Source organism: Rhinoraja longicauda, chromosome 22 (genome assembly GCF_053455715.1).
Source record: "Rhinoraja longicauda isolate Sanriku21f chromosome 22, sRhiLon1.1, whole genome shotgun sequence".
Lineage (NCBI taxonomy): Eukaryota > Metazoa > Chordata > Chondrichthyes > Rajiformes > Arhynchobatidae > Rhinoraja > Rhinoraja longicauda.
In genome coordinates this window covers 30,656,302-30,683,957 of record NC_135974.1, presented here as the reverse complement: position 1 = coordinate 30,683,957, position 27,656 = coordinate 30,656,302, and the positions used below count along the sequence as shown (strand labels likewise).

At 39.7% G+C, this 27,656-nt stretch overlaps 1 protein-coding gene across 1 annotated transcript in view; it reads left to right on the top strand.

Moving 5' to 3' along the window:
* The first annotated feature begins 467 nt into the window (after nt 1-467).
* gmeb2 (glucocorticoid modulatory element binding protein 2) overlaps nt 468-27,656 on the top strand; it is a 31,663-nt gene continuing 4,474 nt past the window's right edge. The window contains exons 1-9 of the mRNA XM_078419025.1: nt 468-579; nt 4,361-4,534; nt 8,231-8,322; nt 13,911-14,041; nt 14,626-14,729; nt 16,121-16,278; nt 19,132-19,203; nt 20,261-20,398; nt 23,689-23,811. Of these exons, the coding sequence (XP_078275151.1) occupies nt 4,404-4,534; nt 8,231-8,322; nt 13,911-14,041; nt 14,626-14,729; nt 16,121-16,278; nt 19,132-19,203; nt 20,261-20,398; nt 23,689-23,811 (949 nt within the window). The 5' untranslated portion in view covers nt 468-579; nt 4,361-4,403. The remainder of the gene's footprint in view (nt 580-4,360; nt 4,535-8,230; nt 8,323-13,910; nt 14,042-14,625; nt 14,730-16,120; nt 16,279-19,131; nt 19,204-20,260; nt 20,399-23,688; nt 23,812-27,656) is intronic.

Sequence of the window (27,656 nt, the reverse complement as noted above, 5' to 3'; positions counted from 1 at the left end):
AATTCTCTGAGAGCTAGATAGAGCTCTTAAGGATAGCGGAGTCAGGGGGTATGGGGAGAAAGCAGGAACGGTGTACTGATTGAGAACGATCAGCCATGATCACATTGAATGGTGGTGCTGGCTCCAAGGGCCGTATGGCCTAATCCTGCACCTATTGTCTATTTGATTAGGTGAATAATATTTGACCATTTATTTGGGATTTGCAATGACAGTGGCAGAATCTGCATTGACAGAGGGTACTTTTGCAGAGGCAGCAGTTGGAGTGGCAGAGGATGCAGTGGGAGTTGCAATGACAGTGGAAGAAGCTGCAGTGACAGCGGCCCACTGTTGCAGTGACCGTGCAGCACTCCTGCAGCAACTTCATCAGCATTCCCCCTCAGGCTCCCCGTGACGCAAATGACGTCCGGGGCCACGTACTTCCCCCTTGACGTACGTGCGTGCGTCAGCAGCCCAGCGTCGCCTGAGCTTAGCCCCGCGCGCTCCACAAACAGTTACGTCGCCGCCTGCCCGCCCGCCGCTGCCTGGCCTATGTCCGCTTTCCGATTCTCCAACACTGTATCTCACCGGTGAGATTCACAGGTAAGGAGCGGGCTGACCCCCGTCGCGTTTTTCCCACGGAGGCGGGTGCCTGCGGGACGTCAGGACGCTGACGGGGCCGGATGGCGCGCAGTGTGCGGACGGAGGGACGGCGGGGACGACGGCGGCGGCGAAGGGCGTCAGCTGCGTCGCCGCCGATGGCGGGCTGACCATCCCGCGCCTTTGTGCCACAACCCAACCTGCTGCCGCCCAAGTGCCCGCCCTCCCACCGCTCCCATTGGGCAGATGCCCGCCGCTGCGCTCCAGTCCCTCCCTTCCATTGGCTCCCTCCGCCGTCAGTCAGCGTGCCGGGGCGAGGGGGGGGGGTTACATATCAAGTTTGTGCGGCTCGCGCGTTACTGGCCGTCGAGCTCGTTGAGAAGTTGGGATCAAACTCGACGCGCGGCTCCTTCACCTCAGACAAACTCACCCAGCACCCCAGCCCCTGCACCCGCGGTTCAAATGTACCGCGGCGCTGCGTTTTTGGAAACGACATTTGATCGAGTATTTTTTTAAATTCCTAAAATGGCGCTGAGATATTGCGGTGCTAAAGCCGGGGAGCAACTGAGTGGGGAGGAATGAAGCCGCATTGACTAGGTTCCCTTCAGGTGACAGCTAAATCTGAGCTGGAGCAGGGTCTATGAACTTGTCCATATCTTTAAAGCAAACCAGAATGACATGTATACTTGTACTTTAATATATATATATGTGTGTGTGCGTGTATATATATATATATATATATACACATATACACACACATTTCAGTTTAGTTTACACGTGTACCGAGCATGCGAACCACTCAACAGAAAAACAATACATGATTACAATCAATCCATCGACAGTATAGATACATGATCAGGGAATAATGTTTAGTGTAAGGTAAAGACAGAAAAGTCGGGTTAAAGATAGTCCGAGGGACACCCTTATATAGTAGTAGTTCAGCATTGCTCTGGTTGTGTTACGATGACACATATATACTTATATGCACAGACAATCTGATATATATGTACTAATAAATTTGTGTTTGTGTGTATATATATCATGTTCTTGTTTGCTTTAAAAATATGACAAGTTCAAATTCAAAGTTTCATACAATATATATGCCACACACGTATCTGCACACACATTAAAGTATATATATATACACACTTTAATAAATATGCACATATACATGTCTAACATATAAAAAAGTACACATAACATATAAAGTGCATATACATTTTTATATATTAAAGTATGTATGTGTACCCACATGTGTGTGTATAAATGTATGTATATTTTCTATTTTTTGTTTATTTTTAAGATCAGTAATCATTTTTACATCTGATGTGATTTGTAAAAGTCACATGCTGTTTTACTGAGGCTATAGATGTTTGTTGTATTTCAATCAAACTATATGAGTGGTTTGCAGTTCCTCGAGCCAGGGCATATTCTTGTCATGACACATTTTGACAAAGGGAACTTGTTAAATCTGAGATGAAGCATATTTAAAAAGTGGGTCACCAATTCTGAGCCTTTGAGAAGTATTAAAAAGTTCTATAATACAAACTTTGCACTTAAGTTTTTCTGGTTAACGATCCAAACACTTCTAGACCATGACATAGAACATTACTGTTTATTCAAATAACTTCAATAAAGATGATTTCGGAGTCCAAAACTATAGACTCCGAGGAACCTTGCTTGGATTTGCACGCATCAGTCCTCTTAGATGGAGTTGGTGACCCCAGTAGCCCCTGTACATTTTGAAAATGAACTTGCAGTTTCTAATTTGCAATTGTTAAATGTTCATTAATCAAAAACATGGTGTGGAAACTAACAGAAAATTCACAATCGTATGAATTATTTATACTGGCATAAGAATCTATAATGAACATTTTTATATGCTCATCCGGATCATATTATCATCAGCTCAAACAGATTGAAAGGCCAAAAATCATAATGGGTAGTTTAAACATTAAAATATAATTTCCTTCTATAATTATAATAGCACATTTAGAATGGAGGTATTTGTACAAATTGAATTCTATCAATGGCATATAATCAAAGAAATTAAAACTATCCACAAAGTGATATGATGTATTTTATTCTTAAACTCATCTTTGTTACAACAATATTCTGTAAGAGGCTGACGATTTTAGCTGAAGTTTACCACTCATTCATCCAGCATATATGATTACTTTCAGCTTGAGATGTGGAATTAAAGCCTCCCGATTGTTATCAAACTTGCATTAAACTTTAGGCTATCTGCAAAAAGGTTTTTAGCTAGATACTTTAACATTAATTAAATAAGAATTCTGATTTATTATTGCAACATACAAAAAGTGTAGGAAGAATGTCCAGCTATAAAGTACCTGAGCACATTTTCATTCAATACACTGGACGCAAGCACCTTGCCCAAAACAAATGTGCTATATTTTGTGGGTTTAGTTTTGTCCTTGCACTGATTATTTCTGTCCCTGCATTACTCTTGTGAGCTAGTTCCAATTTCCTGTGGTTTCAGAAAACTTATTTTTAACTTATCATCTCCTCTGTGGAGCTGATGTTTATTCCAATGGGTGATTCTGGGGGTGAAGCGCTGGTGGAGGTTGAGGCAGATTCGATAGTGACATTTAAGAGACTTTTGAACTGGCATACGGATATCAGTTTAGTTTATTGAGGCCTGGGAATGTTGGAGGGAGCACGGGAACTGGGAGAAGCAATTTAATCCTGATAAGTGTGAGGCGTTGCACTGATAAGAGTGGGACATGCACAATGAATATTAGGCCTCTGGGGAACACTGAAGAACAGAAAGATATTGATGCAGATCCCTGAAGGTGGCAGTACAGGTAGATAAAGGAGACATCCAGGACACTTGCCTTCAGTAGCCATGATATGAATATAAGAGTAGGGAAGTTATGGTACGACTTTATAATATGTTAGTTAAGCTACAACTATGACTAGGATAACCAACATGGACCTAGTGGACTGAGAGTCTCTTAAAATCATTATAGTGAGTAGGCGTGCATCAGATTCCCTTTGAAGTAAACCTTTTGATTAACTATAATAATGATTCCTTGACCTAATGCTCTCAACAGGACAGGTACTGGTTGGAATAGCTATTTGTAATTTTTTTGTGTTTGCAGGTACTGATTTTCTTTAATTTCATTGGATTGGTAATCAATGTTTACTGGACTACAACATCCTTGCAAAAATTACTGGATATATCCAACTGGGAATTAGTCCATGTGTGTTTTCATTATGTACTGAGAACCTTCAAATTGGCACATGAGACAAGTTGGTCATAACTGTGAAACATAATTCATTCTTTTTTGCATGATTGCCAGTTTAGTTTGGAGATACAGCACGGAATCAGGCCCTTCGGCTCACCGAGCCCGACCAGCGATCCCTGTTAACTAACGCTATCTTATACACACTAGGGACAATTTACACTTAGCCAATCAACCTACAAATCTGTACGTCTCTGGAATGTGGGAGGAAACCAGAGATCCCAGAGAAAATCCATGCAGGTCACGGGGAAACGTATAAACTCCATACAGACAGCACCTGTAGTCAGGATCAAACCCGGATCTTTGGCGCCATGAGACAGCAACTCCACCGCTGCACCATTGAGCCAGTTGATTGGCTAAAATAGCTCAATCATGCACCATGGGTTCAAAAGCCAAGGGTAATGTCCATTGATTTTGAACTGTTTGGTTTGTCGCTCCTTGGCCAGTTAATTTAAATAACTCACCAATGTGTGATTTTATAATGTTAGTAACTTGTAGAAATGTTGCTTTCCTTTTAGTTGGGAAAACGACAGACATCAACTAACTACAACCCTATACCCTATGGCGACTCCAGACGTCAGTGTTCATGTGGAGGAGGTCGTTGTTGTAACAACACCTGACATGCCATCAGATGGAAATACAATTGAAGAGGTTAAGGCAGTGTTGGTAGACTTCAAATCACCACAGCCTAGGTAAGAAGACAAGCTCTAAATTCTCATGTGTATGTATTCTGCTTAGTTCTTAAAATGGGTTGAACCTCAGTTGCAAACTGACCTGAGTGACTTGATTTAATGTAGTTGTTGGTGGAATTTCAGAAATCAACTTATTTTCCTTTAAAAGATAGTTAACTTTAACGATTACCACTGCAGAAGATGTTTTGAACCATGATAAAGTACACGTCAAATTTAGTTTAGTTTAGAGATACAGTTTGGAAACAGGCCCTTCGGCTCACAAAGTCCGCACAGACCAGCGATCCATGTACACTAACTCTATCCTACACATACACAAGGGACAATTTTTACTGAAGCCAATTAACCTATAAACCTGTACGTCTTTGTGGTGTGGGAGGAAACCAAAGCACCCTGAGAAAACCCACGGAGGTCACATGGAGAACGTACAAACTCCGTACAGTCAGCGCCCTTAGTCAGGATCGAACCCGGGTCTCTGGTGCTGTGAGACAGCAACTCTACCATTGCGGCACCATGCATTGAATAGGCAGGCGCATTGTTTATTTTGCAGATCGTTCCCAGTAATGTTGCAATGGTTGTAAATATACACAGATGAGACGAAAAATAATGACCACTGACGGGTGAAGTGAATAACATTGATTAATCTTGTGAATAATCTTGTTACAATGGCACCTGTCAAGGGATATATTAGGCAGCAACTGAACAGTCAGTCCTTGGAGTTGATGGGTTGAATGCAGGAGAAATGGGCAGGAGTAAAGACCTGAGCGACTTTGACAAGGGCCAAATTGTTATGGCCAGACGACTGGGTCAGAGCATCTCTGAAACGGCAAGGCTTGTGGGGTACACCCGGGTAGCAGTGGTGAGAACCTACCGACAGTGGTCCGAGGAGGGACAAACCACAAACCGGCGACAGGGAGTTGGGCGCCCAAGGCTCATCGATGCGCGAGGGCAACGAAGGCTATCCCATCTGGTCCTAACCGACACAAGGTCTACTGTGGCACAAGTCACGGAAAATGTAAGTCGTAGTCAAGGGAGGAATGCGTCACAATACATAGTGCATCACGCCCTGTTGCGTATGGGGCTGCGTAGCCGCAGACCGTTCAGAGTGCCCATGATGACCCCTGTCCACTGTCGAAAGCGCCTACATTGTGCACGCGAGCATCAGAACTGGACCTTGGAGCAGAGGAAGAAGGTCGCCTGGTCCGTTGAGTCCCGTTTTTTTTAGATTATGTGGATGGCCGCGTACGTTTGTGCCATTTACCTGGGGAAGTGATGGCACCAGGATGCACTGTGGGAAGACGACAAACCGGTGGAGGGAGCGTGATGCTCTGGGCAATGTTCTGCTGGGAAATCCTGGGTCTGGCCATTCACGTGTCACCTACCTAAACATCCTTGCAGACCAGATACACCCCTTCATAGCAATGGTGTTCCCTGGTGGCAGTGGCCTCTTTCAGCAGGATAATGCGCCCTGCCACACTGGACACATTGTTCGGGAATGGTTTGAGGAACACGATGTTGTGTTCGCCATGTTGCCCCGGCCTCCAAGTTCTCCAGATCTTAATCCGAGTGAGCATCTGCGGGATGTCCGATCCACGGCGGCTCCACCTCGCAACTTACAGGATCTGCTGCTAATATTTTGGTGCCAGATACCACAGGACACCTTCAGGGGTCTTGTAGAGTCTGTGCCTCGGCGGGTTGGCGGTGTTTTGGCAGCACACGGAGGACCAACAGCATATTAGGCAGGTAGTCATAATGTTTTGGCTCATCGGTGTAAAAAAACCCATCATTGTCTAAATGACCAATACATAATTTTATGGATATTAATTATCAGTATATTCTTTGTGATCATGGGAAATTTGCATGGGTTGTTAGTTAAGTTGTTCATGTCATAGTTTTGGACCGATTCGAGGCACCTGCAGCATTTAACTTTTCTCATTTAAGATATCACACTAGCACATTAAGCTGACAATAACAGCTATTTAGTTGTCAGGTTTATACCAGAGAAAAGGGAATGATGCTATTGAGTACACATGCCTGCAGCTCAGAAGGCAAGTGTGCCAACGTTTTCTACTAATTTAAATAGCCTACATGCACAGATAAAGCTTGACTTTTGGCACATCTTTCTAGGCTTGTGAGTTGCTCTTAAGATAAGTTGTTGGAATGTGGGGACACAAAAGTGGAAAAATATAATTGCACATTAGATATTTGGTCAATGTTAGTTACCTCATTTAATGTTGAAAAGCTTTAGTTCCTATTGTAAATGTTATATCAAATTACGAATGGAAGAAAATATCAGTAAAAATCTGGCTACAAGCTGAATTGCAGGAGACTGATCTCATAAGCCTTGCTACGAAGAAAGAACAAACTTGTTGATATTAAGGAATCGTTTATTATGGGGTCTATCAACCAATGTAAAGATTCACGTTGAATACTCCTAAAATTCCAGAAGGGACCATTTCTCATTTCAGAGTTTTGAATACGTTTAATTTGTTCACTGATGTCCATATCTCTAGCATTTAATGACCAGGCATTTTGAACCATTTCATACTGAAGCCTCTTCTTGTCCATGTAATTAATATACTTTTGCACGAGAACCTTGGGTGGAAGAGTTCTAGTGCATCTGTTGTCTTTGCCCTTTGAGATGGTGTAACATTTTTGATAAAATCAAAGTCCATAGGGGTTTATGTAAGTAAGACAATTTCTGATTTTTTTAAAAACAATTGCATATATTTATGTTTTAAGATGTTTCTCACTTGCAATGAGTGCAAATCCAGGATTAAGTGGTAAATGAAAGTTGGGAAAGGATGTCAATTATTAATTATTTTGGCAGTTTTGCAATTATCTTTTGCGAGGGTGAGTGTCAATTTTATACTGCTGGGCAACAAAAGCGGTAGAGTTCTCGAACCGAAACGTCACCCATTCCTTCTCTCCAGAGATGCTGCCTATCCCGCTGAGTTACTCCAGCTTGTTGTATCTAAAGTGGTAGAGTTGCTGCCTTACAGCGCCAGAGACCTGGGTTCGATCCTGACGACGGGTGCTATCTGTACATTCTCCCTGTGACCACGTGGGTTTTATCCGGGTGCTCCGGTTTTCTCCCACACTCCAAAGATGTACAGGTTGGTAGGCTAATTGGCTGAAATGTAAAATTGTAAATTATCCCTAGTGTGTAGGATAGTGTTAGTGTGCGGGGATTGCTAGTCGGCGCGAACTTGGTGGGCTGAAGGGCCTGTTTCCTTGCTGTATCTCTAAACCAAACTAAACAAAAGAAAAGTGATTTTTCTGGAAATGTCAATTTTGTTAGCCTCCATCTGTGCAGCGCTTGTGGATTAGGTTTGATTAAGGTACCGTTCAGAATAAAGTCCTCCTTTACATCAGAAAGCAGAATTTTCTCTATCAAGTTGGATTTGAAGTCAAGCTGTAGACATGATGGCAGTAGAGCATCAAACCTTTCTATAATACAATTTTATTGGTTTAAAAGCATAATGCTTTGAATTTAATTGCTTTAAAAAAAAATGGCAATCAATTAAATGCTTTGAAAATGTACATTGCGAATTTATTTGAGCGAAATATCTGACATTGACTTTCTAGGTAGACGAAATACAGTTTACTGTTTTTCTATGCCAGCACTTTATAACACGGTTCAATTGGCTACATTAGTCTCGTATGTGAAAATTTCCTATTTTGTTTCTGACTATTTAGTGGCGGATTAAGTGAAGATGGTATGGACTCTGGTAACACTCCTGGAACCTATTCATCTTCCTCCACACTTATTCAGAAAGGTGATATTATCGGTAAGTGCATTGACCATATACAAATCGTAAGCTATGTTAGTTGTGATGTTAATCCTGTGATATTGTCTATACTTGTCATCAGAGATTATCCTCTGAAAGTAAAACCATGTGGTAATCATGTTTCTATGAAAATGGGAGGACACTTCAAAACATTGAACATGAATTTAAAATTTGGGAAGGCCTTTTTTTTAACCTGTTACCTGTAAATTTTGTCTTATTGAATGGATAATGCTTTGAGCCATATTTTTTGCATTGTGTAGAGGAAACAATCTTTTTTATTATTTTCTGTTAAAATTATTCTTTACAATCTTGTTTTGAATTGAATGTGGATTGTGGTAACGCTGATGATGGGATGATGGCATACAATGGAGGGAAGCGGGCATTTGTCAAAATAGATAATTACATGTTTAATATAGTTAATTTTGTGAGATGCTACCGCATCAGATTTAAAAAGCAAGGATGCCCACATGGAGATTATGTACAATATTTGTAATTTAAACATCCTCAAATTATTAGACGAACCTTGTACTGGAACATTACGCAGGCCTTGGTTTTAGGTGGCATTGTTTCCCAATCATCTTGTGAGATTCAAGTTCCCCACTGGGGAATGAATTAATTCTGCAAGAAACTTTTCAAAGATGTTGTTTTCATGAAATCAACTTTAAAAATAACTATTCCTCTCTGAGGTGTAAACTTTGTAAATAAATAATACTGCACGAAGTAGCAATAATGTACTAATAGAATGCATTCTCAAACTTGTGCGTTTTATTTACTATAGTACTTTCTTAAAAAAGAAACCTAAACCAACTCGAGAGTTAGTTTTGTTTCTAACTGTCAGTGCTATTGCATTTCTACAAAACATTATTTTCTCCATATAATTAAATCATGGCACATTGTCAAAGCATTTCTTCAACCAGCTATATCTCAATGTGAGGTAAGCTGCAATAGACAATGCCATTTTCTGGTAGTGTCTTTCTATTTTGATGCCTAAAAAATTCTCATGATGTAAATTTGTGATCCTTCATTATTTTGAAGTTTTAATGGACTGAAATAAATGGTCTTTATCCTTTTAAAAACTGCTTCCATTGCCACAGGAAAAGATTGGAGCCAGGTCAAGAAGATATACAGAACCTTTTATTTCTAATAAATAAATACTATTTATAAAAGATGGTTTCTGTAGAAAGAAGAGATAATGGGATAACAACAAAGCAACCACAAGTGTGGCAATTGCACTTTTTATGTGAACACTGTTACTCTTCTCTATGATATCATTCAATTTTACCCACTCATAAACACCTATAAGTGGGTTAAGAGCTGTTCCGTAAATTTAAATTGGATGCGTTGTTCTGAGATTGTTTGATTGCTAATGAGTATTGAAAAGAAGAGCTTCTCTGATCTTTAAAAGGCACACATTTTCTGTTTAAATGGCAATTGACCAAGAATTGTGTGTATCTGATTTATATATTTTTGTGCACATACAATGTTCTTTGAGTTAACATAATCACTATTGAATAGAATTGTGTAATTTAAAGGCCACTTATGGTTTTATAGCTTACAAGACCATACTAAGAGATATATAAGATCTTATTTGTGAAAGTCTATTAAGCAGCTTTTTCTCCCAGTATAATCCCTAAGGTGTGATATCTCTTTTTTTCAGTAATCGGTTTAAGAGCAGTACCCAGAGATATCACTAGCTACCAATCCCTACGAGAGAAAGTAATTCTTTGAAAATTGGCGCATAGTAAGTCTGGTCTGCCTTTACACAATTCATAACTATCTTGCAAACTTCATTAAGATGGGACAAATCAAATTGCCAAAAGTAGTTTGGACAACACGATATGTCTTGGAGCCAACAGTGAATTGTACACATTTTATGCAATGATACAAGATAATAATTTTTCAGGTCCTCCAGGGAGGAATCCTCACAATATAATTGAATTGTGGGAAACTTAAGTCATAAATTTAAATGAAACTTGTTATATAGTTAGGGAGAAAAAATAACCAAATAAGTTTGTGAAATCATATGATAATGTATAATGAGAGAAAATGACAAACATTTAAAATAGCATTGATAATTTCTGAACAAGCCAACATTTCATTGATAAACTAAAACAAGATAGGAAAAAAATAAGCACCCATGACTAATTAAAGGTGTGGATAGTATCATATTAAATGGACTTTATACTGTTTCTGAGAATTTTTAATTAGCATCAAGATTGGCAGAATTTATTTTGCGAATCAGCAAAAAAATCACTGAGATTTGTAAAAAGTTGGAAGAAATAGGCTGTAAGCAAAAACAGCAAGCAATGTTTTTAAAAGATTGTAAGAAGTTTTTGCAAGCATATAAAAGTAAAAGTACAAATGAGACTTTTAGACACAGAGCAGGGGGAATTTCGACATGAAATTGGCTAGTTTGTACAAAAGGCACAATAATTTATTACGGAGGAAGGGAATAGATAAGGTGACCATGCAAAGTCTTCTATCCAGAGTAAGGGAATTAAAAAGTAGAGGACTTCAGTTTAAAATGTGAGGGTAAACATTTAACAGGAATCTAGGGGCAACCTTTTAACACAAAGGGTGATGGTGAGTTTTAACTCATTTTTGTTTGGTTCATTTTTATTAAGTTAATTTAGTTTCAACATTTTACTTTAAGCTACTGCTTTTAAATATATCTGGGGGGAGAACATCAGGATCTACTACTTGTGAGGTCCAAATGCCATGTAAAGCCAACCCCATTTCATGGGATGACTGTGGCAGCCAGTCCTTGTTTGATTGAAACCACTGAGCTGCAAATGGTAAGTATGGCTGTGCGAATATCGCTGGGTGGCCAACACGATCCAGCACAGGATTATGGTTGCAAGTCACTTAGAAAATATATAACATGATCCCACAGGTTTTTCTGAAAAGGAAGTTACATTTGGGAATTGATGGAAATAGGATATCGGATATCAATTCAAGTCAAGTCAAGTCAAGTCTACTTTATTTGTCACATGCACATCCAAGACACAACACAAAAAATAAATTAATACAGTAAATTAGTCCCTGGTGATATAAGAGTTAACAGTCCTGATGGCCTATGGGAGGAAACTCCGTCTCATCCTCTCTGTTTTCACAGCGTGACAGCGGAGGCGTTTGCCTGACTGCAGCAGCTGGAACAGTCCGTTGCTGGGGTGATAGGGGTCCCCCATAATGTTGTTGGTTCTGGATCTGCACCTCCTGATGTATAGGTCCTGCAGGGGGGGGCGAGTGTAGTTCCCATAGTGCGTTCAGCCGAACGCTCTACTCTCCGCAGAGCCTTCCTGTCCTGGGCAGAGCTGTTCCCAAACCAGATTGAGATGTTACCGGACAAGATGCTTTCTACAGCCCCAGAGTAGAAGCACTGAAGGATCCTCAGAGAGACTCTGAATTTCCTCAGCTGTCTAAGGTGGTAAAGGCGCTGTCTTGCCTTACTCACCAGTGCGGCAATGTGTGTTGTCCATGTCAGGTCCTCTGTGATGTGGACTCCACATCATATATCAGATAGGATATTTAAAGAACCTTTGATAAGCTGCCCAACAAAAGCTTCCTAACACAAAGGGTGGTGGTTCACACAGGAAGCTGAGTGTATGGAATGAGCTGCCAAGGAGGTAGTTGAGGCAGGTATTATAAACACCATTTAAAAGTCATTTGGACATGCTCACATATAGGAAAGGTTTAGAGGGATATGACCCAAACACGGGGAGGTGAGGTCAGTGTAGATGCGGCATCTTGGTCGGCCTGAGTAAGTTGGTCGAAAGGGTCTGTTTCTGTGCTGTATGATTCTTTGCTTCGATGAAAAGCTTATAATGCTAAATAAGAACGCGTGAAGTTGGGACATTATATTGGTAGGTTAAAGGAAGGAAAAAGAGCAATAGTAGGTGGGACATTTTCAGGTTGGTCGGCCCATAATCACAGGGTTGTGATCGCAGACTATGTCAATGACTATGGTGAAGAAACAATGTGTGATATAATTTGTAGAAAAAGTAATAGAAACATAGAAAATAGGTGCAGGAGTAGGCCATTCGGCCCTTTGAGCCTGCACCGCTATTCAATATGATCATGGCTGATCATCCAGCTCAGTAGCCTGTACCTGCCTTCTCTCCATACCCCCTGATCCCTTTAGCAAAAAGGACCACATCTAACTCCCTCTTAAATATAGCCAATGGACTGGCCTCAACTACCTTCTGTGGCAGAGAATTCCACAGACTCACCACTCTCTGTGAAGAAATGTTTTCTCATCTCGGTCCTAAAAGACTTCCCCCTTATCCTTAAGCTGTGACCCCTGGTTCTGGACTCCCCCAACATCGGGAACAATCTTCCCGCATCTAGCCTCTCCAACCCCTTAAGAATTTTATATGTTTCTATAAGATCCCCCCTCAGTCTTCTAAATTCCAGCGAGTACAAGCCCAGTCTATCCAGTCTTTCCTCATATGAAAGTCCCGCCATCCCAGGGATCAATCTGGTGAACCTTCTCTGTACTCCCTCTAAGGCAAGAACGTCTTTCCTCGGGTTAGGAGACCAATACTGCACACAATACTCCAGGTGCGGTCTCACCAAGGCCCTGTACAACTGCAGCAGAACCTCCCTGCTCCTAAACTCAAATCCTCTTGCTATGAATGCCAACATACCATTCGCTTTCTTCACTGCCTGCTGCACCCGCATGCTTGCTTTCAATGACTGGTGCACCATGACACCCAGGTCACGTTGCATCTCCCCTTCTCCCAATCGGTCACCATTCAGGTAATACTCTGCTTTCCTGTTCTTGCCGCCAAAGTGGATAACCTCACATTTATAATGTGCAAAGAGGATGGATATTCACTTTTGCAGGAAGATTTTAAACGCAGCGAATTTGACATTTGGCTAGCTTTTGTCAAATTATTAGCTGGTTTATTTTATCTCAGCTTCCAGGTAATGTTGCCATTCCCAACCCACCCATCCCCCTCCACTCAATATTCCCAAGTGATTTAATGGCTGGATGTCAAGCCCATTGCTTCAGACCTAATTGCATGCTTTCTTACCACAGACCCTTGTGACCTTCAAAATAAAGTCTACAAAGAAGGATCTCTGTGATTTGTAATCTTATATAAATTATTTCCACATTCATGCAAATTTTCAGTAAAATATGCCACAGGAACATCATAGACCTAAAATTAGTGTCCCAAATAAATATCTAGTATATTTTTAATTCCCAAAAAATTGAAAATTCAGTTTCATTGACTTCAGATTAGGAGTTCTGTGCCTTTGCACTGCATTATGTGCTTAGTGCATCCAAACCAGGGTGTATTTCTGCTTCAGAAATCTAAAGTTCTTTTGCTTACCAAATACCAGATTGCCATGTATTTTCATTCGTCTGATTTCAACGAAGAATGCAATGCAAACTTCAATGTTGATTGGTATTTTATGTTAGAGATATGACCCAATCTTTATGAACTCTGGCCAATATATTGACCAATAAAGCAGAAGTGAGTACTGAATCAAAGTCCTAACCTGAAGTAACTTGTACTCCACTCTGAAATGACTGTTGTAATAGATTAATAAGTTACAAATATTCATTTACTTTAAATTTATAGAGGTGAAAATTACAGATGACGGAAATTATTTGGAGCCAGATCTAATTTATCCAATAACGTGTGGAGAAAGTAAAGCTAACCTTATCTGGAGGAAGTTTGTTTGTCCTGGTATCAACATCAAATGTGTGCAGGTGGGTAATCTGTGCTTAATGTTTTTGTGTGTAAAACATGGCTCTTTCTGCAGTATATGCATGTAAAGAAAAAAAATATTTAAAAACTGAAACTGTAAGAAAACTGGCTGTGATGCACGGAATGAATGCTAATATTACAATATCCTCCTTATTTCTCACTGTGTGAGTAAAAATTCAGTGAGGAGACATCAGCATCTCATTTTGCATAGCTGTTCTGTGAAAACCTCAGAAGGTTATGGATGATTCATATTTTTCTTACTTTTGAATGTTCTTTTGAATTTCTTTTTAATACAATTAATGCACCTGCATTAGTTGGTAAGAATCGGTAGCTGTAAGTAAGAGTTTCATTGTCCTATCTGGGACATATGACAATAAAATGCTCTTGGTCAGACAGAATGCAAAGGGAACAGGTGTAAGCAAAACTGAATTACACTTTTGGTAGGCCCATTGCATTTATGAAGTTTTAAAATGTTACAGCATAAAAGGAGGGTCTTTGATACTTGTACATTAATGTCATCTTTTGCTAGAATCATCCAATATCTGGCTCTCTATGTCTATTAAATTGCAGTTTTCTTTTCTCCTAGTTTGACAATCAACTTATAAGCCCAAAAGAGTTTGTGAATCTAGCTGGAAAATCAACATTAAAAGACTGGAAGAGAGCTATTCGTTTGAATGGTGTGATGTTGAGGTATAAATGAAATTGTTACTATTTTTTGAATTGGATTATTTTTCTAATTAAAAAAATATAAATAAGAAAAGACAAATGTTAATGATCAGTCAAAAGTGTAAGTACTTTCCGGCGATAAATGAAGTGATGAAGACCAAAGTTAAGGAGAGATGGTGACATTAACTCCCATTCAGGTCAATTGCACTCAAGCAGATTGATGCACCATGAAGCTATGTTTTTTTTACCCCAGCTGAGCGAAGTAATGCATCTGATCCCTATGTGATGCTTTATACACAAGGTTAGACCGTATCTCCCCACTCAGGAAGGAAATATTTTGCACATGTTTGTCATGGGAAATGAACATTAAGATTGAAAACAGTCATCTTTTATTCCTTTAAATTTTGCCAATAATTGGTGCATTGCAAATACAGTAAACCCTCGTTATCACGGACCGCACGGGGAACTGATGTCCATTATTGCCGATTGTCTGCTATAGCCGAGTACGGTATTATCATTGTATGTAGTTGAAGCAAAGAACTGCAGATGATGGGTAATACACAAAAGGACACAAAGTGCTCAAGTTACTCAGGCAACATCACTGGAGAACATGGATGGGTGAATTTGGGATCCTTCTTCAGACTGATTCAGTGTGCTGAGTGTACTCCAGCACTTTGTGTCATTTCATCTTAACACTAGGTGCCGATGTGCAAGACCTTCTTCAACTGTTGTTGCAGCTCATGTTGTAGCCCCTGGCCATCCGCTCTTTCTTTAGGCAGCTGCCCATGACTAGCTGCACTCGGTCACAATAGGGCTTCCTGTGCTGTCACCATTCTGAAGTTAACTAATAGTTCCTTGCTCATGTTGACTTTGAAGGAGAGGTTGTGGTTAGGGCACCACTGTTCTATTTCTATCTCTCTCATGCACGTCCACTCATCACCATCCATGATCGGCCATGAACAGTGGTGTCGTCGGTGAAGTTATAGATAGCATTGGAGTTGTGATCAGCCACACAGTCATGGGTGTAAATACTGTAGAGCAGGGAGCTAAGTATGCACCTCGAGGTACCTGTAAATATCAGACCTTCGATCACCCCGTACACTAGTATGATCCTACACACTAGGGACACTTTACAATTTTACTAAAGCGAATTAACCTACAAGCCTGTATGTCTTTGGGATGTGAGAGGAAACCCAGAGAAAACTAACACAGTCACAGGGAGAATGTACAAACTCCGTACAAACAGGACCGGTAGTCAGGATCGTACCCAGGTCTTTTGTGCTGTATGGCAACAACAACACTACCACTGAACCACAGTGATGTCCTGGGGTACAGTGAAATGAAATGTAATTTTTGTTTGTTGTAGTTGATACGTGTACAATGTGTTAACATAATTTATTTTTAATTCATTAAAGAAAAATCATGGATTCGGGAGAAATGGATTTCTTCCAACACAGTAAAGTGTGTTCCAACACTTGTCGTAGTACAAAAATTGACCTTTCCAGTTGCAGGCCATCTTTGAGCAGCCAGCAATCAACAGAGTATATCCCAGTGACTCCAGTTATAGCTGATAGTAAGTTTGTTTGTTTATTCATATGCTCTATTCATATCCATGTTTCTGCTCTGTTGATTAAGAGTTGAAGTGTTGCTCCAGGACTGAAGATTTTACAGTGCTAACTTTAGATGAAATACATAGAGCAAAACTCTACATGGCAGTTGGATTAGTTACAAAAGGCAGACTGATAATATTTACAGAAGGAGGAGTATTTTTGGTCAGCTTTATTTGCTCAGGTGTCACCAGTAACATTAATTGAATGGGTCATACATCTCATTCCTGTCTGTGGAATCTTTCTGCGATTATATGATATATTTACCTACAAAAAGCAGTGGGCGGAAACAGGAATTATTTATTGGGTGTAATAGATGATAAATAAATCCAGATTCTTTGTTTCCATGCAATATCTTGTCGTAGATTTTTTACTTTTCAAGGGATTGAACATGAAGATAACCAATCGGAGAACACCTATCATTACACCAAGTATTATTTTTGGTTCGTTATGGCTAACCATTCTCAGAAATTAAAGTAGAAAATTAGCTACAGGAATGTGCATGGAAAGGCATTGTTAACCAACATATGAACCATAGACATACTGGTAATGTGGAGAATCAACTAAATGATCTAATAGAATTAATAGTGTAAGAAAATAACTGCAGATGCTAATACAAATCGAAGGTATTTATTCACAAAATGCTGGAGTAACTCAGCAGGTCAGGCAGCATCTCAGAGAGAAGGAATGGGTGACGTTTCGGGTCGAGACCCTTTTTCAGACTGAAGTTGCAATTAATATGTGTACATTCTTTTTGGATGGCATAGCTGGGCAGGTTGAGTTTATTGTCATATACGCCAGTACAGTGCTTCTTAGTTTCAACAGCATCACAGACAAAAAACACATGAAAATATAAATTATACATAAATTCTGAAAAGAAAAGCACGGTGCATAAAAATACAAGCCATTAGTGCAGAAGGAAGCATTAGAAAACAAGATGACACAAAAGTAGGTGGTATCATAGACAGTGAAGATGGTTATCAAAAATGACAGAGGGATCTTGATCAGCTGGGCAACATGGCTGAGGAATGGCTACTGTTTAATGCAGATAAGTGCGAGATGTTGTATTTTGGGAAGTCAAAACCAGGCTGGATCTTCACAATCGTAGACCTCTGGTGAGTCTTGTGGAGCAGAGAGATCAAGGATTACAGGTATGTTTTTCCCTGAAAATGGTATCACTTGTAGATAGGATGGTAAATAAGACTTTTTGTACATTAGCCTACATCAGTCAGGGATGTTATGTTGCAGTTGCACAGGATGTTGGTGAGGCATAGGACAAGTCGTCAGAGGGTTTAACACACAGCAATTTGAAGTTTCTTACTTTGACCACCGCGGAATACTAGCTCCGACTTCACTATTCTGCAGTTAACAAATACTTCCTTGATCTTGGGACTTAGAATGAGAGGTTGTGGTTACAGCACCAGTGTCCTGTCTCTATTTCTCTCCTGCACGTTCATTCATCACCATCCATGAGCGGCCAAGAACAGTGATGTCATCGATGAATTTATTCAGAGCATTGGAGTTGTTCAGCCACATGGTTGTGAGTGCAAAGAGTAGCAGAGCAGGGGGCCAGGCATGCACCTTGAGGTACCTGTAAATATTTCAATTTAATGTCAGACTGAAGAACTTTGGTGCAAAAGAATTGAAGTAAATGCCAATTGATGACATGAAACTATCAGCAAAATTTAATCTGAGCATCTTTCTTCTTAAGAGACTACAAGCTGAAAGGCACAAGTTGCAACAGGCTGGATCTCACTGGACCTGGCCTGTATCTTGTACTCGGTCCCCCTTCATTGCCCCCCCAGTCAAACTTAATTTTTGCTTCTGGGTGTCTCCTGACATGCTTCTGAAGTCTCACTCAATTGCCTCCTTGGTCCTTCGATATAGTGAAATAGCCTTGACCAGTGATGGGTTAGAAGCAGGGGAGTTTAAGGACATGCCATCTAACCACCCTGGTGGCATTCTGATGATTCATGGGGCTTTTCCAAATCTTGCTGATTTTTGTTAATCTTAAGAGACAATATAAAATGTATTCCCACTGTTTCTAATAAAGCAAAATTAAGTTGTGATTTAATGAATGTAAAATGTTTGAATTATAGAAAGTTATCAATGTATTATTAAATAAAGTTTGAAAGAACGGAATCAATGAAGGTTGACGGTTTCAATGGGGCCTTGTTGGATGCACCACTAATGACAGGCATAGAGTTGAGGAACCAGATACAGTTGTGAGTCCAGAGATGGAGTGAGAACTTGATGTGTCCCTTGTGCGTTCTGTATTTCTGCGCTGCACCGCACACACACTGAATCATAGAATGTACTGACATGTATTGCATTTATCCATAATTCTTCACAAGCCCACGGGTTAATAGTCAGTACAATCTGACCCTTTATTTTAATTTCACAGATTGAACACTACGAACTCCAGTTGGATTACGAACTGTCTTGGTTGCATTGGGGACTTCGGGCTTTGTTTTGTTTTGCACAATTTTGTTTATTTTTTGTTAATTTATTCCGCTTTTATTTTGTTTGTTTATTATGTTCTCTATTGAGTTTGCGTAAAATGGCTACATGTAATTTACTATTAAACGGCAATTTAAAAAGAAAATGAAGGTGGCATTGGCTCAGTTGCAAGAATATTAAACACCTCCCACATTGAGAAGGAAGAACTCCTAGAGAAGGACGTTAAGAACGTCTGAAACTGAAATGTATTTCATTGAGGTGGAGGGAAATTCTTTTCAATGATTCGGTGACTAATGCATTATTTTTTTGCAGAACAATCCTTCATTACCTAACTCTTGACTGATTACTGACTTTTTCAGTGAATGGCTCTCCGGCAGCATCTGGAATTGAAAGTTGTGAAGACAGTTGTGAATGGATTTCTGCAATCTCAGGTATTTACTCATGACATTTGCATGAATGTTATTGGTCTGAATATTACTAGCATTTATACCAGGATACTGGTTAAAAATTTTAGATTTAAGATAATCTTAGTATGGACTATGCATTTATGACCTGGTTATAATATTTATCGACCTGTATGTTTAAAGAAGATTGATACCAGTTTGTGACATGAGAACATTTATGATCTTGTCTTCCGACAATGCTGTTATAGAGTTAATTAGAATTGGGGTGGCATGATGGCTTAGTGGTAGAGCTGCTACCTTACAGCGCCAGAGACCGAGTTCAATCCTGACTTCAGGTGCTGTCTGTACGGAAATTGTATGTTCTCTCCGTGACCTGCGTGGGTTTTCTCGGGGATCTACGGTTTCCTGCCACACTCCAAACACGTATAGATTTGTGCACTAGTTGGCTTGGTAAAATTGTAAATTGTTCCTAGTATGTATAGAATAGTATTAGTGTGTGGGGATCGTTGGTCGGTGTGGGCCGAAGGGCCTGTTTCCGCACTGTATCTCTAAACTAAACTAAAGAATATAGTTAGTTTATAGAATATTTTTGTATTTCAGTGTTTCTTTGGTCTTCAAATTACAATGTTGAGCAAGCAGCTCTTCAAGTTAACTAATTACTTGCATATTTTGGGCCACTGTGTACAATGACACCCCTATTACCCCCCCTCCCACTCCTCGGGCCCCTCTTCGCTGCCAGTCACTCAGTTATATCACTACCACCACCTTTATTCTAATGACTTATATTGTCTCTTCTCTATGAATGATTCACCTGCCTCCATTGCAAAAATGTGCACAGTCTCTTCCAAATTAAACTTGAGGCTGAGCGCCATCAAACAAAACTAATTGACATTTGTGCCATTTTTGATCATCCTTGCAGGCAATTTTATTAGTGAGGAAGCAATCACAAGCAACAGATAGGACCGAAATGGATGATTAGCCTCAAAATTCTGCGTTTTCTGTATTTGATTGTGATGGTCATGGTTCGGTTCCGTAAATTTATTTATTCCTGTTATTAATAAATTTACCTTCTGCCATACCGAAGATGACACATTCACATTTTGGCGTGGCTTGAAAGAAGCAGGTTTGCTTGAAGATATTATACAGGAGTTTCAGCAAGAGATGCAAGGTACTCTGAAAGGCCTTCAACAAAGACTACATCAGCCTCCTCTTCAAGTCGGAGGTGAGTATGTATGTTTTAAACATAGCTTTTATCATTTGTGCATACTTTATGTATAGTTTTGCTTTTGTATGTCTGACACTGTGGAAAAATTTTCAGTGTACTTATACCTCACGGTACGTGCACATGACATTATGCTGATCTTAATTAAGTGCCTTAGGGCAAGGAGCTTTCCTCGTCCCTGCACTTTATTTCTGAAGTAAGGGTTTCTATGTATACTTGGGTGGACTCAGGGGGTATGGGGAGAGGGCAGGAATGGGGTACTGATTGTGAATGATCAGCCACGATCACATTGAATGGCGGTGCTTGCTTGAAGGGCCGAATGGCCTACTCCTGCACCTATTGTCTATTGATTTGAAAATCCTTTTGCATTACTGTAGCGCGCACACCTCTTTGTTAGTGTTCCCCAGTGGCATTAAGAGCACTGATTGTTTTGTAGTATGGCCCTTCTGAATTAGTCAGACGTTCTAAAGAATTTATCTTAGCTGAATTGAGGTGTTTGTGGAGATCTGATGTTTCTGTTTCTTATTGAATTAGATCTATATATACAAAATTAAACAGAAAAACAGTTTAGAAGATGTATCATGAGCTGACTAAGGTTAAATACGTGTCTGGAACAAATATGTGAAATTTAATATAGACAAGTTCTGACACTAGGGAACATTGCCAAAGAATGAGTGCATACTACAATAATACAATGGAATTGGTAGCGTACACCCAGGTTTGAAACGAGTATGGAGTGGAATGGGCATCAACCATAGCTTATATTTGTTGTGCATCTTAAGAGGTTAAGAGAACCGAAGGGGCTACACAGGATTGTTATTGTAAGTTATACATCGAGCCATGTAAAGAAATATTAGGGCCACATTTACAGAGGGCATCTGTAAGCAGAAAGGAGAGGTAGAAATATTAATAAATAGAAACATAGAAAATAGGTGCAGGAGGAGGCCATTTGGCCCTTCGAGGCAGCACCATCATTCATTGTGATCATGGCTAATCGTCCACAATCAGTAACCTGTGCCTGCCTTCTCCCCATATCCCTTGGATTCCACTAGCCCCTAGAACTCTATCTAACTCTCTTTTAAATTCATGTTTTTTGAAATGTTGATCTAGAAATAGACCACAAAATCTTGCAAATTTGGCTTCAGCGTATTTATTCAAGGGACTTAGAATGACATTGTGAATGAATACCTGTGTCACTGGCATCATAAGTGGGAATTCTTTGCCAGGGGGCTATTTGTTACACCCTGCACAACTGAAACTGGTGTTACTGGTGCAGAACAAAAGGGAGAATTTTACACTTAGTTCTAGTTGGCAATTCAGCTAAATATCAAGGGGTGATTGATGTACACTGATATGTCACTTATACAGAGAACCATACCACCTTTTACAAGAATAAACCTTCCATCATGATTTTAACAAGATATGAAATTAATTTTGTGTTATGTACATCATCTGATATTTATTTTCAGAATAAATCAACATTGAATGTAGATAAAATCCCCTAATAATAGTAAATTTTCAACATTTAATCTTCATACTTAAAAATGCATTGAGAAAGTCTTGCTAATTAGAGGCCACATTCTCTTGCAGGTGCAAATGAGTCTTAAATAAAAGATTGAGAATTCAATTACTAAATAAGAACTAAGAACCAGAGGAGACCATTTGGCACACTAAGGTGGCTCTGTCATTCATCTGGGGTGATTTTCTACCTTAGTACATTTTTTTACATTTATCCCTATATCCCTTGATTCCCGTATTACCCAGAAATCTATTGAATACTGCTTTGGATTAATTTGATGACTGGACCAATTTTGAATCCAATACACCAAATCTCCATGGATTCCATTTGCCTTAACCTTCTGTATCAGCCTACTACGTGGACCTTGTCGAAAGCTTTACTAAAGTGCATGTATACATCATCGACTGTGCAACCCTCATCAATCATCTTTATCATCTTCTCGAAAAAACCTCAAGTTTGCAAGATATGACAACCCCCTCACAAAGCCATGCTGATTATTGCCAATACGTACATCTATGATTGTCCAGATACAAATAGATCCTATCTGCAAGAACTGTCTCCAGTCATTTCCCTATCATTAATGTAAGACTCACTAGTTTAGAATTTCATGTTTTGACTCTATTGCCCTTCTTAAACGGAGGAACAACACTGTCTATTCTCCAGTCCTCTGGGACTTTGCCTATGGCTAAACAGGAAAATAAGATCCTGTCAAGGCCCCAGCCATCTCCTCTCTTGCCTCTCTCAACAACCTTGGGTAGATTCCATCAGGCCCTGGGGAATAAGACACCTTAATGTTCTTCAGGCGCCCCAACACCTCCTTAGTATCATTATGTCCAAGAATGTCAGCATACTTATCCTTAATCTTACAATCATCAATGGCCTTGATGAACACCCATACCTTGTTGGAATAGAACTGTCCATAAGCCAATTATTTTTATTCCGTAAGTCAGAAATATTTGTTTTCTATAGCTATCCCTATCATATACACTTCCTATAATTCTTTTATTTAATTGAATATTTACCCTACCCATGGTTAAACTGATGGAATATATTCTGTATCCAGTTGTTAATGATATCAAAAGCATTATTATTACTATGTTGAAAAATTATTTCACGCATTTTCTCAGGTAATTTCTTTGTTGGATTTCTGCAAGGCAGGTCTTCTGTAACCAAGAGAGTCCATGTGGTTGAATCTGAAAATAGGGTCCTAAATCTAAATCTAAAGGTATGAAGAGTGAACTGCCTAAGATAAATTGAAGAGCTTGATTGGTAGATGTAACAGCGGATAAGCAATGATCAACGTAGGAGAAACAAATGCAGAAACTGCAACTTTCCTGCCTAGTGTAAAATTATATAAAGATGAATAACAAAAGTTCAGGGTAATCCAAAGAGGAATCGTGTCATGTTTGACCAAATAGCAACTTAATGACTGGGAGTGGTTTTGATTTCAGCAATGAAGGACAAATAGATTATTTTGAGAAAGAATTAAGTATAAACTTGCAGGATCTTCACTGATTTATGTTGTCCTGCTGTTATTTTCCATGTTTACCAACAATTCATTCAATCTAGGCTGTAAATATAAGTGGACTTTATAGAAAAGAAAACTAATCATTTCCACAATTTCCAAATTCAATGTATATATACCAAGTAAATTGCAATGTTTGCCGAATGCCATATTTATTTTGCTTGCTATTGGGAAGTATTTTTATTGTTTCAAAGGTATATTTTGTGGACTATATTTACTAACTGTGTATTGTTGATTATTTTTCAGATGCAATCATACTTAATAATATTGTGCAAAGTTTTGGTCTGTTGGACCTTGTTAAAAAAGTGTTGGCGAGCCATAAAAGTCAAATGGATCGTTCCCGAGAGCAGTATACGCGTGATTTAGCAGGTCGGTTTAATTCTATTGACACGCGGAACTGCAGATACTGGAATCTTGAATATAATACAAAGTGCTGGAGTAACTCGGCAGCTCAGGTCGCATCTGTGGAGGGAATGGACAGGTGATGCTTCGATTCGAGACCCTTCTTTGGACTCAATTCACTCAATCCAATTTTCAGTCTAAAGAAAGATCCTGACCAAAAATGGTGCCTATTAATCCCCTCCTGACCTGCTGAGTTAATCCAACATTCTGTGTTTTAATAAGTTTAATTCTACTTGCGTATTGTCCCTATTACATGTTATTTATAGACAAAGAAATACAACAAAGATAAAATCTTCTCTTGTGCCAATCACTGCAATTTTTGAGGTGCTTTTATTATTACTCCCCTTTCAGCAAAATCTGCCTTCCACTCTGCCGTTCACATCATCATCCACTTAATACTGCATTGATGCATTAGTCTTTCAATGGAGTGGCACGGACAATTGAGTGTATATAGTTTACACATCTATATATACCACGGTATGCACTTTTTTCTGCAATATTTCTACCCCAACATATTTCACCTTTAAAGTGTTGTGAGTGAATTTTTTTGTGGCCTAGATATTGCTGATTCTGCTTTGCTGCCCACATTTACGACTGAAGTAACCAATTGTTATATGCTTATCTTGTTTGTGTTTGTCAACAAGAACTTGCTGAGTGAAGCCCTCTTGTCTGATTGAAATGGGTCGAGAGCCTGGCTTGATATATCTGGTCATGTGGGCAGGCTGGAGCAAGCCACGCACATGTAATTGCTGAGGAGACTGTAGACAGAAGGGAAAGTTGTGTCCTGACCATTCATGTCTGTCAGAACTGTCAGGTTTTATCGTGCATGGTATTTTAAAATCCCTGATATTCAGAAGCATTCAAAAACAGCCAAAAACACAAACAAGCGTATAAAATTAACACTTAATACGTCAGCGTCACAGTCTACGCTTGGTCTTGCTGATGTAAAGGAGGTCACACCGGGAACACTGGATGCAGTAGAAGAGGGGAGAGGAGGCACACTTGAACCTCTGTTTCACCTGGAAGAACTCCTGGGGTCCCTGGATGCTGGTGAGGGAGGAGATATCCGGACAGGTGTAACAACCCTTGCGGTTGCTGGGGAAAGTACCTGAGGAAGGGTTGGTTTGGGTGGGAAGGGAAGAACGAACCAAGGAGTTGCAGATGGAGATGTTTCTGCAGAAGGCAGAAAGGGGTGGGTATGGGAAGATATGAATGGTGGTGCAATCGCCTTGAAGGTAGTGGAAATGTGCAGTTGTATAGGGCCTGGTAAGACCACATCTGGAGTATTGTGTATACAGTATACAGTTTTTGTCTCCTAATTTGAGGAAGGACATCCTTGTAATTGAGGCAGTGCAGCATAGGTTCACGAGATTGATTCCTGGGATGGCGGGACTGACATATGAGGAAAGATTGAAAAGACTAGGCTTGTATTCACTGGAGTTTAGAAGGATGAGAGATAATCTTATAGAAACATATAAAATTATAAAAGGACTGGACAAGCTAGATGCAGGAAAAATGTTCCCATTGTTGGGCGAGTCCAGAACCAGGGGCCACAGTCTTAGAATAAAGGGGAGGCCATTTAAAACTGAGGTGAGTAAAAACTTTTTCACCCAGAGAGTTGTGAATTTGTGGAATTTTACGCCACAGAGGGCAGTGGAAGCCAAATCACTGGATGGATTTAAGAGAGATTTAGATAGAGCTCCAGGGGCTAGTGGAATCAAGGGATATGGGGGAAGGCAGGCACGGGGTATTGATTGGGGATGATCAGCCATGATCACGATGAATGGCGGTGCCGGATCGAAGGGCCGAATGGCCGCCGACTGCACCTATTTTCTATGTCGGAGAATAATGTGTTGGATGACGAGAGAACTTCCTCCTTGGGAAATGCTTGCTCACACTTACATGGATAAATACAAGCAGTTTACTGCAGAATCCTTTGAAAAACAATGGAGCAGCGGTAGATTTGCTGACTTACAGCGCCAGAGACCCAGGTTTGATCCTGCCTAAGAGGTGCTGTCTGTCTGGATTTTGTACGTTCTCCTCTTGACCTCGTGGGTTTTTCTTGGGTGCTCCAATTTCCTCCCACACTCCAAAGAGCTACAGGTTTGTAGGGTTAATTGGATTTGGTAAAGATTGTAAATTGTTCCTAACCTGTAGGGTAGTGCAAGTGTATGGGGATCGCTGGTCGGCACGGACTCTGTGGGCCGAAGGGTCTGTTTCTGCGCTGTATCTCGAAACTAAATTAAACTAAAAACGGCCTCCCGAGCTGGACCTTTGTACCTCAGAACCAGGGTTTGTTTATTATTTTAGCATTAGGCACATTGATGTGGGGTCGAATTGCCAGAATTGCTGCTCATGGTCTCTACATGCCTGGGAGTTTCTTGGACAAATACTGAAGATCTGTCTCATTAGCCCTTTGCACCCGTAAATCCAGCAGCTAAATCCATTTGGCAGCTAGTGTGAAATGGTCTGAAACACTTGCAGAGTTTGGAGTGGAGCTTTGATAGCTATGAACGTTATGAGGCATTTTAGTATTTTTTAAAATCTCAAACATTCAGGTAAGTAAAACTAAATGTTTAAAACAAATTATCACATTAAAATTTATTTTTCAATGGGAAAAAAATCCTGTTAGTGGAAACAGGAAACTGCAAGTGCTAGTTTACAAAAAAACGAAACAAAGTGCTGAGGTAACTCAATGGTTCAGGCAACATCTCTGAAAAATTGGTAGTCGTTCTATTAATAGTAGTTCCTGTTCCTTTAAGAAAAACAGGGAAGGTCCTGAAACTTGCAACTTTAAGGGCGGTATGTCTAAGATTAAGCAAGATGCTCAATGTTTTTTCCTCTTCTCATTTTACTTAAATTACCATGGCCATACCCGTCACGACATTGCAGTCTTGTATAGTGAAAGGTCATCCTGCTAATAATTGACAGTGACTTTCAGTAAAAACAGCTACTTCATATCTGTACACACAGTGTTACATAAATAAAGATTTTCATAGCTCCAGCCCAGCAAATGCACATCAAACTACATTATTTACTAATGCAGATTCAGCAGAACTAAATTTGAAGTGCTTCTCTCCAATAGCAATAGGTTTTGTTTGTTCACTAATTGTAAATGCCAAACATAGCATAAAAACAGCATAATACCTGGGGGAAAAAACCCAGTGATGAAGCCTAGATTGTGTTTTATTGCAGTTTCCGCATACTCTAAGAGAGTAATCACATCCCTTCTATTAGATCTCATATTATAACAACTCTTTCTCCTGTTTCAGAGATGTAAAAGTCTGAATTATTACATCTTAATGTTCTCTGTAACCTTCAGTAAGGCCCTAAAAATCCTGTTCATTTTAGTTCTTCAAAAGTACATATTTTTCACATATTTCCTTTGACTCCACTGACGTCCCTGATCCAGTGATATTCTTGACTTCACATATTTATTTTAAATGAAACTCTCGTACCTTCTTCGAAGCTGCATCATTATAGTTTTGGTTTTGTTATCTTTGTGCGGTGCTTCAAATTTATTCCATGTCTATAAAACCAAAATTGTATCAACAAGTCAATGAGTCACTGGATCTACGAACTCATGACTAGAACCAGCACTGTTGTAAGATACCATAAAAAATTATAACTCGGCTTTCTTTTTGTGGGTAGGTTTTGTTCTGTTGCTACCTCCTGCTGTCTGATAATAGAAAGATGCCCTCAACTGATAATACAGCCAATTTTGCTCAGCAAGTTCCCAGAGCGAGGTACAGCTACATTTTGTTAAACAACAGCAGATCACTGTTGAACATAAATTCCAAGTCAATGTTTAA